Here is a 10,926-nt window from a genome sequence, read left to right on the forward strand (position 1 = left end):
TTGTTTTTAATGTTTATTTTTCCTTCTTTAGAGCAACACATTTTAAGCATAAAGAGGCGACATTGTTCTATGGATCAATATGAAGTTTTTTTAGTCCAGTTAAGCAGGCCGGGACGAGTGCAATTCGACAAACATTGAAACGAAGTTGCCCAAGTCAAAGCCTTCATAAGGTTGACTATCAAGGTGAATTGGTTAGCGGAATTTTAGGTAAGCACATTTAATTTATAATTAGATGACATTAGAACATGTGTTACATATCGTCGAATGTGAATACAAAAGACAGGCCGGGACGAGTGCAATATTTCTGCCATATTTCGAGGCATAGATGAAAAATTGCCACCAGTCAAAGCCTGCCCTTCGTACCAAATAACATGCAGTCTTTGAATTTCAATCAATTGTAGATTTAAGTTGTACAACAAGCGACACCGGATACTAGATACCCTATCCTGATGGAAAACGAATGGTTGATCCCTTTTTTTCAGAAGGTGGATTAGTGATGGAAGAGACCCAGTAATTCTCACGTGAAACTCTCCAAAAGTTTAAATTTGTTTGTGGAAGAACTAAGTTGAAAAGGAAATAATAGATCGGCTGTGTATGGCTACGGAAATCCATTGACGACTGTGAACACTTATCCGTCCCCATGGAAAAGAAAAGATGTAGTGGCCCAGTATTCTTCCGAGTGCTTTTCAGGACAAGGAGGTTCAGGAGGATGTTGGTGGATTTGAATGAGTGGTACACAATGCAGCCTCTTTTCAACGGCGATCCCAAACTTCGGCAAGGAAATAACAAAACCCTCGGAGGAAAAAAAATATAATAATAAAGGGAGGAGGGGAACTAGTGCGCTTCCAATCCATGTTCCGCATGAATAGATTTCCGTTACAAACTTCTTATATTCCAGTCGGTCCCATACTCATAGACCATGCTTGGCTTCATCTAATTTTGTCCCAGCCTCACTATACATTCATCGTCTTTCGATCTATACCCTCTATTCCCTTCCCTCCCGTTTTTGTGTGTGTGTGTTAGTCTCTTTTACCGGTCTCCCCCTGTCTTGTTATTCTTTTGTTATTGTCAATGCAAGATGCTTCCATTGCCCCCCCCCCCCTTTTATTTCTTGAATGCAACCCAAACCCATTTTAGATTCTATGCTACAATTTCTTTTGTCGGGTCGAATCTCAATTCAATTGGACCAAATTTAAATAACTCAGATAATAAACGACAAAATTTAATAACATTGTGTAACTTAGCCAAATCAAAGTAAAAAGACAAGACATTTAAAAAAGAAGGAGATAAATTGAAATACCTTCCGTGGAAATCAGCGTAGAGTTCCAGTACGACAATACAGAAAAATAAAACAATGCATTTTTCTGTCATCGTTGAAAACAGAAATAAATTTCACTAGAGAGCGCACCACGTGGTAGAAAACGTCCGATTTGAAATAGAGTCTGAGCGGAGCAACTTGTAGTGTTCCTCCTCGTCATCGGCAAACCTTCAACTACGACCTTTTCTGGAAACTGCTGCGAGTAAATACTTTTGGAGATGGACGAGCCACTTTTCATCTGGCTTGACGCCGATTTGAGAGAGTACTATCCGTCAGCTGCAGCAACTGACGTGTTTATACCTACCGGTTTGTCCCCGCACCGCTTGCAGCTGTTCCTCCTTTGCACCTAAGGCTATGATTTACTTCTTCATGAACAATGGGGAAAACTATCTCCACGGAAATCCAGTAACATTATCTTTCTAATAATAATTAGTGGGCTTTTATCCGGAAGCCGGAAGGGTATTTGTTGAATTTAAATGATGGACAGGATTCTGGATTACCTATCTGAGTATCCATCTATACCAAGCAGAATCACTTTTATCAATTTTAAAAATCGCTTGAAATTTGTCTAGAATCGTCGTTCTCATTTAACGGTTGAATACGTTTCAAAAATTTAAATGCAAATTTAAATTGGTTTCGACGGAGAGCAAATAAAATCATAGTTAGTTGTTATTTTGAAATAGAATTGAATTTAGTGTTATAGTGTCCCTGAGAAAGAAGTTGAAGAAGGAGGAAGACAAGGTAACGCTTTCAACCTTTCCAACGTTTCCTAGGCCAGGTGTCCTGCCTTGGACAAAAAAGCGGCTGCCGCAGATGGTCTACGTAGACTTTCATTGTCGGAGCACGCGAGCACCTGGTCACTCGGCCAGCAGCAGCGGCAGCAGCAGCTAAGAAGCGACGACGAGAAATCTCAAATGATTCGTTACTTGCTGCCCTTCTACAGCCGTCACGTCTCAACCACGTAAGTAAGGGATGATTGTCACACATATTTCGGTTGGTTGACAAACTTTTCGTTGCTTCGTATAAACCCCAGAGCGCATTATAAATCTGTGATATCCCTATGGTGAGCACTCTGTAGGAAAAGGCCGAGATGAGACAACGCTAATCTTATATCGCTTTCCATATTTTTTTACTTTTACATAACGTTCACGAAGAGAGGAACAAAAACTTTATGGCAGCTGCTAACCCTTTTGTAAGACGGAACCGTCCGTAGGAATACATATAATCTTGGAATTAAATGCGTGACTACTATTTAAATGAAGATTATTTCAGAATTTAAGTTTTACTAGACTTGTAATTCGCTTAAATTGTATTCGAATTTTTGTTTGTTTCTGAAAAGATCAAAATTCCGCTTTGAATATCATCCGTCAGTTTATTTAAAGGGTCTCAATGTACTTAAAAGGAAGCATTGAAGTAGCGCATGTGCGAAAGCACGTTATTATTTACATTTCGGAAGCGCAAACATATTTTCTTAATCCTTTTTTCCTTGGCTGAACAATACATTCAAGGGAATTTCCTTTGATTCGCATCAGCTAAGCTGACAGAGAGGACCTGGACTGAGAAATCCAAGTGGTTTTATTTCCTTTTGCATTGTCCCCCCCCCCCATGCTGTACTGGAGAAAAACAAAAACATTTCTTTTTTTCAGTTGCAATTTTATTGATAGAGGCCTTCCAAATTTTCGGGGTTCAAAAACAGAATGTAGTACCTTCAGACCCCTAGTCTCCAGTCTCCTTCGCTCTATTGGCAAATAGTATTTGAAAGGACGACCTTCCGCGTTTTCCTTTTGTCTCTTTTGTTCGCATTTCTTAGGCACTGGAATTCTTATGATTCTGCACAGGCTTTCAGCGGAGAAATCTACTCATCCGGTAATACATATAAATGCGGTCGAAAGTACACAAATGCACACCTATTCCGTATAAGGTCTAGACGATTCCTATTTCTTTTGGAGGAATTCTGAATCTTAGACTTCGAAGCGACCTCATACCAAGTAGTTTAACATTTTCGCTTTACATAGTGGTATCATCTCAACTTGAAGAAAAGAGCATTGAAAGCATTGAAAATAATTAACTTATTTTATTTATGGTTTTCCAATTATTCGTGCTAAAAATATAACTTAATAAAGATTTCACTAAATACCCTATGCATAATACTACAGGTGATATTTAGTTAACGTCGTTACCTAGCATTACATAGTGGAAAACTTTTACTGAATATACCTTCGTGTTTTAGGGTAAGTCATATCAACATTTCTTATTTAAAAATAGGCACAATATTCGAAGTTCACACCCCATGAACGTTCATTTTAACCACCCTCTCATCCCCGCCTCCCGATGTAATTTCACTCTGCATCCTCCCTCAAAACACAAAACATATACAATACGCATTGCACGTTACTCCCATCATTGCTGCGTCTAAACTTTCCCGCTGTTTCGAAGCAAATTTACTCTTTGTAAACGATATAGGATCACCATTTGGTATTGGACTTTAGGCAATCATACAATACGTGAGAACAAATAGAATTTAAAAGGTTGATGGTAAAAACATTTAAATTCTAATTTTTTTTTCTTATCAAAATTTTCTTTAGTTAAATCAAGTTTGTAGTTTCAAAATTAAATCATTACTTCAATTGTACAGGTAATGTGAAGTAAATCAAACATGAATCGCTGTAGCAGAAGCACGAATAAATGATTGGAAAACCGGAATTGTCGGAAGTCAAACGGGAGATCAATTTAATTCTTTGCAATTTCGTTTCTTAATTAAGTTTTACTCGATTGATGGTTCTTGATTTCAGATATATGATATTTTTTAGAATATAAGCATCAGCAACATAAATAACAACATGATTTAAGTGTGTTTGAAAATTGATTCTTTTTTTCTTCTATTCTTTTTTATTCTTGTTTTGGACATTTCTATAGAATTGTTCTGCACAACCTAAACTAACAAGTAAATGCTTACAAAAGTAAAACACATGTCTTAGTCTAGTTCCTTGTCAAAAGCCTGAGAATTCTGACGTTTAAAAAAATTAACCATTTTCAAAAAATATGGAAAAATGACGTGTCTATTTCCTATTTGGTCTCTACCGCCCTCTTGTGTCCCGGTCGGATTCTTTTTCATTCGGTGAAAAGTGGAAAACAAAATCAGTGAACAAATGAACACACATACAACTCTGCATATAATAACTGAAACACGGAAACTTAAATTCTAAATAATATTAACAAATTACTTATTTTACTGATGATTACTGATTACTGAACGTATTTTTCAAACTTTAAAAATTTTTAATACAACAAATCGGCAACTGAGAAAGAAGCGGGAAAGCAAGCAGGACGCGTTGACGAAGGATCACGTCTTACGCAAATGCTATAGAATACTTTATTGTCAAATTTTGTGTTGTTTAATAACATCCCAAGGTAACCTTTATACAAATCTATCGTACCTCTATCATCATTATTTCAATGTGACAATACTTGACCAATATTGCTGTCACAATAGTTTAAAACAGTTATTGAAAAGTAAATCTTGGAAAATGTTTTATGGATACATGATGGTGTATTGCACATTGCATTTGACACTATGTTTTGTTATGGTTGTTTCAGGTACAACATGGACCACATAACTCAATTAAATGCTGAAGCAACAACTCCAACTACCATTAGACGAACAAGAGGAGCGCTAGCAGACTTGTCTCGTCAATTGATTGCAGTTTCTTTGCTTACCACCCCCAATAACCAGATGCCAAGTTCAATGGATACTCCTACCTCATCTCCTGAAGAAATGGTTATAAAACTTAGAGGCCAAAAAAACCCTGTCACTTGGAGCCCATTGTCACTTAACGAAGTTAGAAAACTTTCCCACTATGAAGTAACACCAACTAAAGGTAACAAACTAAAATTACAATTTGTATTTGAATAAAGCTGTATTGTGTAAAAATTACAGATGCAACACCTACACGTGTTATGCTTGGATTAAGATGTAGTCCCAGGAAAAGACTCCAATTGAATGAAACTGGAGAGACCATATCTATGTCTCCACCTGAAAAAATGAGAAAGGTAGTATTTTAGTCAGTTCATTTTCCTGATTGCTAAGCAGTTGATTTAATTCACTGATTTTGTAATATAATATTGAAAAAAAATATGTTTATTTTTAGCTTTCATCATCATCAAACAGAAAACCAATAAAGTTAGAAGACGATCCTGTGCCATTAGATCTTGTTCTTAATGGATTGTCTCGTTCTCAGCTCATTAGCGTTATTCAGAATCTGGCAACAATAAACGAAGAAGTCAAACAAGTAAGTAATTTTTGTTTCTTATAAATTTCCTGTCAATCACAAAGAACAACTAATTTAATCTTAATTGCAGAAACTAGAGTCTTTACTCCCAGAACCAGACCTGCAACCCATGTTGGATGAACTATCATATTTAAAGAAAAATATTTTTAAATCTTTACCGAATTGTCGATTGTCGTCCAAAACGGATTCCGCCGCTTACAACAAAACATCAGTTCATCTTTCGGCTTTTAAGGTGATAGCGTGCGTTTAAGAAAACAAAAACAGATAATTAATTTAAATATGATTTTAGAAACGTCTCTTGGATTACTGTAAGCAGCTAGTAGAAAGTAGACAATGGAAAAGTGTTGTTGAGTTTACGTTGAATGCTTGGAATCTTGTAAAAGCTACTCCTATATGGGATAACGCACAACATAATTCTGTAAGAAAACAATGTTTCAAATCTCTTAGTACCAATTGCTTGAAAGCTCTGAAGAGCGCTGATGGAGAATTAGAATGGAGGCATGAAATAAAAAAACGGTAAGATTAAATATAAAAATCTAATAATTTATTATTTAGTTCGTCGTTACTTTTATTTTTACAGACTCGAGCGTTTACGAGGTGATAGCGACGATCTCGACATGTGCATTGCCTATCTTGATATAGCTGATGAATAACCTGAATTCGTAATACGTAACTAAGAAACTAACACTGCCTCTATCGCTGATTTTTAGCAGAGAAATGACTAGTAAATACAATTTTTTTTAACGGGAAGAGTGTATTTTCAGTGATATTTTTAACTCAGTCCTTTTGTGGTTATCTTCTTTCTTTTCTTTTCATCTGACCCCTCTTCTGAGGAGGTAAAGTCAGAGGAATTTTGAGAACAATCTTGGAGGCTCCGTTAGATTTATCCTTATCTGTTCGAGCGCCAACCACCCGAATCAAGTTTTCAAGGCTACACAAAAGTTTTTTAAATTAGTTTGGTAGCTAAATAAATAAACAGATCAGGATAACTTACGACTGCATATCGAGTTTCAAACTAGAACTGAAGCTTTCAGCATCAACGCTGCAACTACCTACAGCAAGCGCGAGTGCTAAAAATAATTACATAACAATACAAAAATGAACGGTTATTGTAAATTTACTAAAAACTAAAATTGCATGATCAACCACATACCTATTGCATGGCAAATGATTTTATCTCTACTCATCTTGGATAAGGTCCTAAGAACAACACACACCATAAATTGAAAAGCAAACAGCAAATAGTAATAATAACATACCAGCCTTCTACAAATTTGTCCTTAATACTTTTTCTCACACTGTCCGGGATTGATGTTGGTAGACTTTGATCTAAAAGATCACGGGTAATTGATTTCTTCTTAATTGCAGAACATTTTATGAGACACTCAGTGTATAGAAGTGCTTTCAAACATCGCAATTTTTCTTCTTTGTTGAGGTGACTTGACTTCATTAAGCGGCTGAACTCTTTAGTGAAATAAACAGAAAACTCCTTGAATTTTTCCTGTGTATCAGGATCAGACTCATCAGCCATCAGCTTTAGTGTGATTCCTTCCAAAGCTGTCATGTCATTTTCAGAAACAATGTTTTCAATCTGATACACTTGACTAGGCTGTATAGAATTAATAGAATCCACATTTTAAATAGAGGAAATGTTGGGAAAATTAATGATCCAAGCTTACCAATTTTGTATCTGTATTTCTTGGTGGTAACATTGTTTCATAAGAATCTGAACTTTTGGGAACAACCAATTCACTATCTTGTATAGCTGTACCAATAGCAGCATTTTCTAGATTTGCTTTCACATTTTCAGCTTTCACTGTAAGACGTTCAGCTTGATCATACTAAAAATAACATAAATAACACTTGAATAAAATTTTTAAATATTCAAAAAGAGAAATATCATACCATTCTTTGACCTTTAAGCATACCAAACCTATGGACAAATTGTTTTTCCATATTGGAACTCCCATCATCAATCAAAACAGGGTTAGTAGTGGGGGGATATTGTACAACTGGAGATAATGAAACTTTTGAAATCTCCACTAGCTTAACCTGTGTTATAAGTAAAACATATTAATTTCTTTAATTGAAGTTGTGATTACATCATCAATACCTTGCTTGTCACTCTATTTCTTAATGCAATGTACAACATTGGACTTTCTTTCTGGTTTTGTCCTTTGGTGCCACCCATGTATCGCTGATTGTCAACTTGACAAATGGCAACATATTCATTTTTGAATTCACTGTCTGAATAAATCCCTGATTTTATATTCTTAAGACCCTCAGGTTTCAAAGGAGACTGGCAGTGTGAGAACTGAACTATATAAAAAAAGGAAATTAATTATCGTTTTTCTTTTTAAATTTAACGGATAGATGAGGGAAGTTGAAAGTTCATTGAGATTAAAATACAAATATCTTATCCGACTTTTACTAACTTTGCAAAGGCTCCAACTTCTTTCCTCGGTCAGCTACTCTAATTTCATCAATAACAACAGAAGACATTTCGATCCAATGAATTGACAGTCAATTTTGCAATATGGGAATATGGATGAACGAAACAAGGCACAGAAACGCGATGTGACATGTGACTCATGTGAGTCGAAAAATCGTCTGCTCCTACTACCATGTTGAATGTTGAGCTAAAGCCTAAATGTCAGATCAACACAAACTTTGACCAAGTTTAAAAATACATTTTACCAAACAACTGAATCATTGACTAGCTTCCTAAGTAAATTTAAAAAAAAATTGGAATTGAAACGTAAACAGTAATCAAATGAAATACTCGTGAATATTTTTTTAAAAGGCAACTGTCGATTGGATTGAGCCGCCAATAACGAGAGGTACTGAGGTAGTGTCTGGTAGTGTTTATTCAACCATAATAGACAGACTAGACACGCAAGTGTAAAGCATATCTCTTTTTCCCCCCTAGATTGATTCTGTCTCTACCATCACGGAGATAGCGAATCCAACTGCTTATGCATGCAGCTTATGTTTCTACGGATGAAATAACTCCGGCCGCAGATATTCCATCTGCACCCATGAACACTATTGCTGAATTGACAACAACTTCCGAAGAAATCGCTACAACAACAGAAGTGCCCAGCACGCTCTCGGTTTCCACAGGTGATCCCACTTTTACAGTCTGGGCAGTGAATCCCAGTACGGAAGCAACAACTCTGGCTGTGGAAACGTCAATCCTGACCGACCAATTGACTGTCGACACACTGAAAAATTCGATTAATGAAGCGACTACAGCCGGTGAAATTGTTCTGTCGTCAGAACCAACAGCAGCACATGGAGAAACATTGACCTCAATTTCTACAATAAGTAATGCTTATCTTTCCTCAGGAGCTCTCGGACGCTCTGGAAATGATTAAACTGTTGTATGTAACTGTTGCCCCGAAACAAATGAGAGTATTCCGGCTGCTGAACTAACTTCGGTACCTATCGAATCGGTTATGGAAACGACAGTTGTGGCTGTTGAACCTCCTGCCGAAACTCTGTTTACCGATCTTTCCTTTCCAATAGAAACCAAAACTGGTAAAACACTAACCTTTAACTAACAGAACATACTCACATTTATTTAAGATATTTGCGTTAATATCCTTCTTTCTAGTGGGAAAATTAATATGTGCTTAAGACATATTATAAGCGTTGGCCTAGGCAACAGAGACGCAGCAACAAGTCGCATTAAAATATTAAATACATTAATTGGATTATTACTATTTGACATTCAGGCCCTACCGTTTCGCACAACTGTTTCGCATTTTGGGCGTTTCGCTTTCGCAGTTTAAGGACTCCCGGGAAAAAGTGACGGCGCAGCTAGATGATAAGCATCATCTAGCTGAGCGCGACCAGCCAAGATGTAGGCAAATTACGCACTAACTCTGCTAAGGAAAATTTTGTAACCATACCGATGCTTAAAATACAAAACCAATAATAAAACTTCTGTTTGCTGGGCCTTTCTAGATTTTTACTTAGATATTGTTTGAGAACTTGTTTAAGAAAAAAAAAATAAATAACACAACCAGTTAAGATGTGGCTCCTATATTGATTCTTGAAACTTTTACACTGCCAAGGAATTTCATCAGCAGACTAACATGTGTACATTATTGGACAATTTTGGGGCTTTAGAAATTTGGAGGTACTTTGACACCAGCCTGATCAGCTAAATACAAGAGTTCTTCACGGTTCAATCTTGTCTTCTCTGTAGCCTTGTGGGCATCCTTGACAATCTTTCGTTCAGCTTCTTCTACTCTCCAAGCAGTTTCAGAAGCCTTCAGAGTATTGTAACGATGAGATCCCCACATGATACCCAGCAACAGGGCTGACCAGCGACCAAACTGAAAAAGATATAAAACAGGAGTTAAAATACCAATCTGAAACATCTACTAAAATAGTTTGACTACGCAAATAATTATTTGGAACTTGGCAATAAGGCAAACTAGAAAATATTTTGCCTCATAACACACAAAGCCTCCAAGTTTTGTCGTCCCCAAGCGAAACTCTTTTAACCAGAATTTTGACGTTAAAGAGAATTATGTAGGGACATGAACTCATATAGTTATTACTAACATGCAGAGCCAACAAGAATTCATCTTAACTCAGGCTCAGGTATTACGCCAAACATGTTTGCCGGACATTTTCAATATTGTGAAAGAATTGACATGCAGCATTAGGCTCTCTTAAGTTAACATGAATTCTGTATTTTACATTATACAATCTACAGAGACGGCTCAATCTCAAAATTCACACAAATCTTAACGAACAATTTTTATTCCTACACATTGAAACTGTTAAAGACAATTACCTTGATCAGGGGAGAGACTTGGACTGGAGCAAGAGCGGCCATATTTATCGTATTTTGCCAAGTAAAGCTTCCTTTTCTACCGGCCAACTGAACTGAACGTTGTCACATTTGTTTGTTGCATTTGTAACTTTCCAAGTTGCCAGAAGTTTATTTAAATCTTGAAAAACATTTAGACATTCAACTTGTAAAAAATTCAACAACAAAAAATGAATTTTAATGCATAATACAAGGAGTTTCTTCAGTTGAATATTCAAAAACGTTCAAAACATTCTGACAACGTAGACAATGGCTCCGTTTTTAAATTTATTTTCGGCCAAGAAATTATTTTCGGGTATTTAATAAAATAATTGTGACTTCAATTTGTTCAATGTTATTATTTTGTATTGATATATCACTTCCAATTTCAAACCGGGTGCGGTACGCAAGTACCAGTCGTCATTGGTATGGGACCTATTATGACAATTTACCAGTGACGCATTTAAGCTATCGCCTTGGGGACTTGCGTCCAG

The 10,926-nt window shown here is 36.4% G+C and overlaps 4 protein-coding genes across 9 annotated transcripts; 2 read left to right on the forward strand and 2 right to left on the reverse strand.

The window, feature by feature from the left end:
- The first annotated feature begins 4,429 nt into the window (after positions 1-4,429).
- Positions 4,430-6,357, forward strand: LOC124193461. The gene is made up of 7 exons (XM_046587276.1): positions 4,430-4,729; positions 4,916-5,196; positions 5,256-5,368; positions 5,467-5,607; positions 5,678-5,839; positions 5,897-6,123; positions 6,188-6,357. The coding sequence occupies exons 2-7, from the start codon at positions 4,923-4,925 to the stop codon at positions 6,258-6,260; spliced, it is 990 nt and encodes a 329-aa protein (XP_046443232.1). The 5' UTR covers positions 4,430-4,729; positions 4,916-4,922; the 3' UTR covers positions 6,261-6,357.
- LOC124193460 (DNA-directed RNA polymerase I subunit RPA49-like) lies at positions 5,441-8,262 on the reverse strand. The gene is made up of 8 exons (XM_046587275.1): positions 8,043-8,262; positions 7,721-7,926; positions 7,513-7,659; positions 7,287-7,448; positions 6,867-7,216; positions 6,761-6,807; positions 6,602-6,677; positions 5,441-6,538 (listed from the first exon to the last, which is right to left on the reverse strand). The coding sequence occupies exons 1-8, from the start codon at positions 8,107-8,109 to the stop codon at positions 6,400-6,402; spliced, it is 1,194 nt and encodes a 397-aa protein (XP_046443231.1). The 5' UTR covers positions 8,110-8,262; the 3' UTR covers positions 5,441-6,399.
- Positions 8,246-9,556, forward strand: LOC124193462. Of its 6 annotated transcripts, none has more exons than XR_006874271.1 (3): positions 8,246-8,335; positions 8,411-8,465; positions 8,537-9,556. XR_006874271.1 is itself a non-coding variant. In XM_046587277.1 (3 exons), exons 2-3 carry the CDS (start codon positions 8,583-8,585, stop codon positions 9,419-9,421), a joined length of 429 nt encoding a protein of 142 aa, XP_046443233.1. In that variant the 5' UTR covers positions 8,362-8,447; positions 8,537-8,582; the 3' UTR covers positions 9,422-9,556. The 6 variants fall into 6 exon arrangements, 3 of the variants coding, with proteins under 3 accessions (XP_046443233.1, XP_046443236.1, XP_046443235.1); XR_006874272.1 differs by having other exon boundaries at positions 8,411-8,447; XR_006874270.1 differs by lacking the exon at positions 8,246-8,335 and having other exon boundaries at positions 8,362-8,447; positions 8,537-9,147; positions 9,345-9,556.
- Positions 9,557-9,638: 82 nt separating this feature from the next.
- Positions 9,639-10,565, reverse strand: LOC124193463 (ATP synthase subunit e, mitochondrial-like). Its single transcript, XM_046587281.1, has 2 exons — positions 10,418-10,565; positions 9,639-9,950 (listed from the first exon to the last, which is right to left on the reverse strand). Exons 1-2 carry the CDS (start codon positions 10,457-10,459, stop codon positions 9,738-9,740), a joined length of 255 nt encoding a protein of 84 aa, XP_046443237.1. The 5' UTR covers positions 10,460-10,565; the 3' UTR covers positions 9,639-9,737.
- Positions 10,566-10,926: the final 361 nt, after the last annotated feature.

The sequence above is a fragment of the Daphnia pulex genome, chromosome 5 (genome assembly GCF_021134715.1).
Source record: "Daphnia pulex isolate KAP4 chromosome 5, ASM2113471v1".
Lineage (NCBI taxonomy): Eukaryota > Metazoa > Arthropoda > Branchiopoda > Diplostraca > Daphniidae > Daphnia > Daphnia pulex.

Coding starts and splice junctions, on each gene's coding strand:
- LOC124193461 (XM_046587276.1), top strand. CDS start 4,923: ATGGACCACATAACTCAATTAAATGCTGAAGCAACAACTCCAACTACC. Junction 5,608..5,677: donor TAAACGAAGAAGTCAAACAA/GTAAGTAATTTT, acceptor TCTTAATTGCAG/AAACTAGAGTCTTTACTCCC. Junction 6,124..6,187: donor AGGCATGAAATAAAAAAACG/GTAAGATTAAAT, acceptor TTATTTTTACAG/ACTCGAGCGTTTACGAGGTG.
- LOC124193460 (XM_046587275.1), bottom strand. CDS start 8,109: ATGTCTTCTGTTGTTATTGATGAAATTAGAGTAGCTGACCGAGGAAAG. Junction 6,808..6,866: donor GACAAATTTGTAGAAGGCTG/GTATGTTATTAT, acceptor TGTTGTTCTTAG/GACCTTATCCAAGATGAGTA. Junction 6,539..6,601: donor TTGAAACTCGATATGCAGTC/GTAAGTTATCCT, acceptor ACTTTTGTGTAG/CCTTGAAAACTTGATTCGGG.
- LOC124193462 (XM_046587277.1), top strand. CDS start 8,583: ATGCATGCAGCTTATGTTTCTACGGATGAAATAACTCCGGCCGCAGAT. Junction 8,935..9,344: donor GACCTCAATTTCTACAATAA/GTAATGCTTATC, acceptor TTTGACATTCAG/GCCCTACCGTTTCGCACAAC.
- LOC124193463 (XM_046587281.1), bottom strand. CDS start 10,459: ATGGCCGCTCTTGCTCCAGTCCAAGTCTCTCCCCTGATCAAG. Junction 9,951..10,417: donor AAGTCTCTCCCCTGATCAAG/GTAATTGTCTTT, acceptor TATCTTTTTCAG/TTTGGTCGCTGGTCAGCCCT.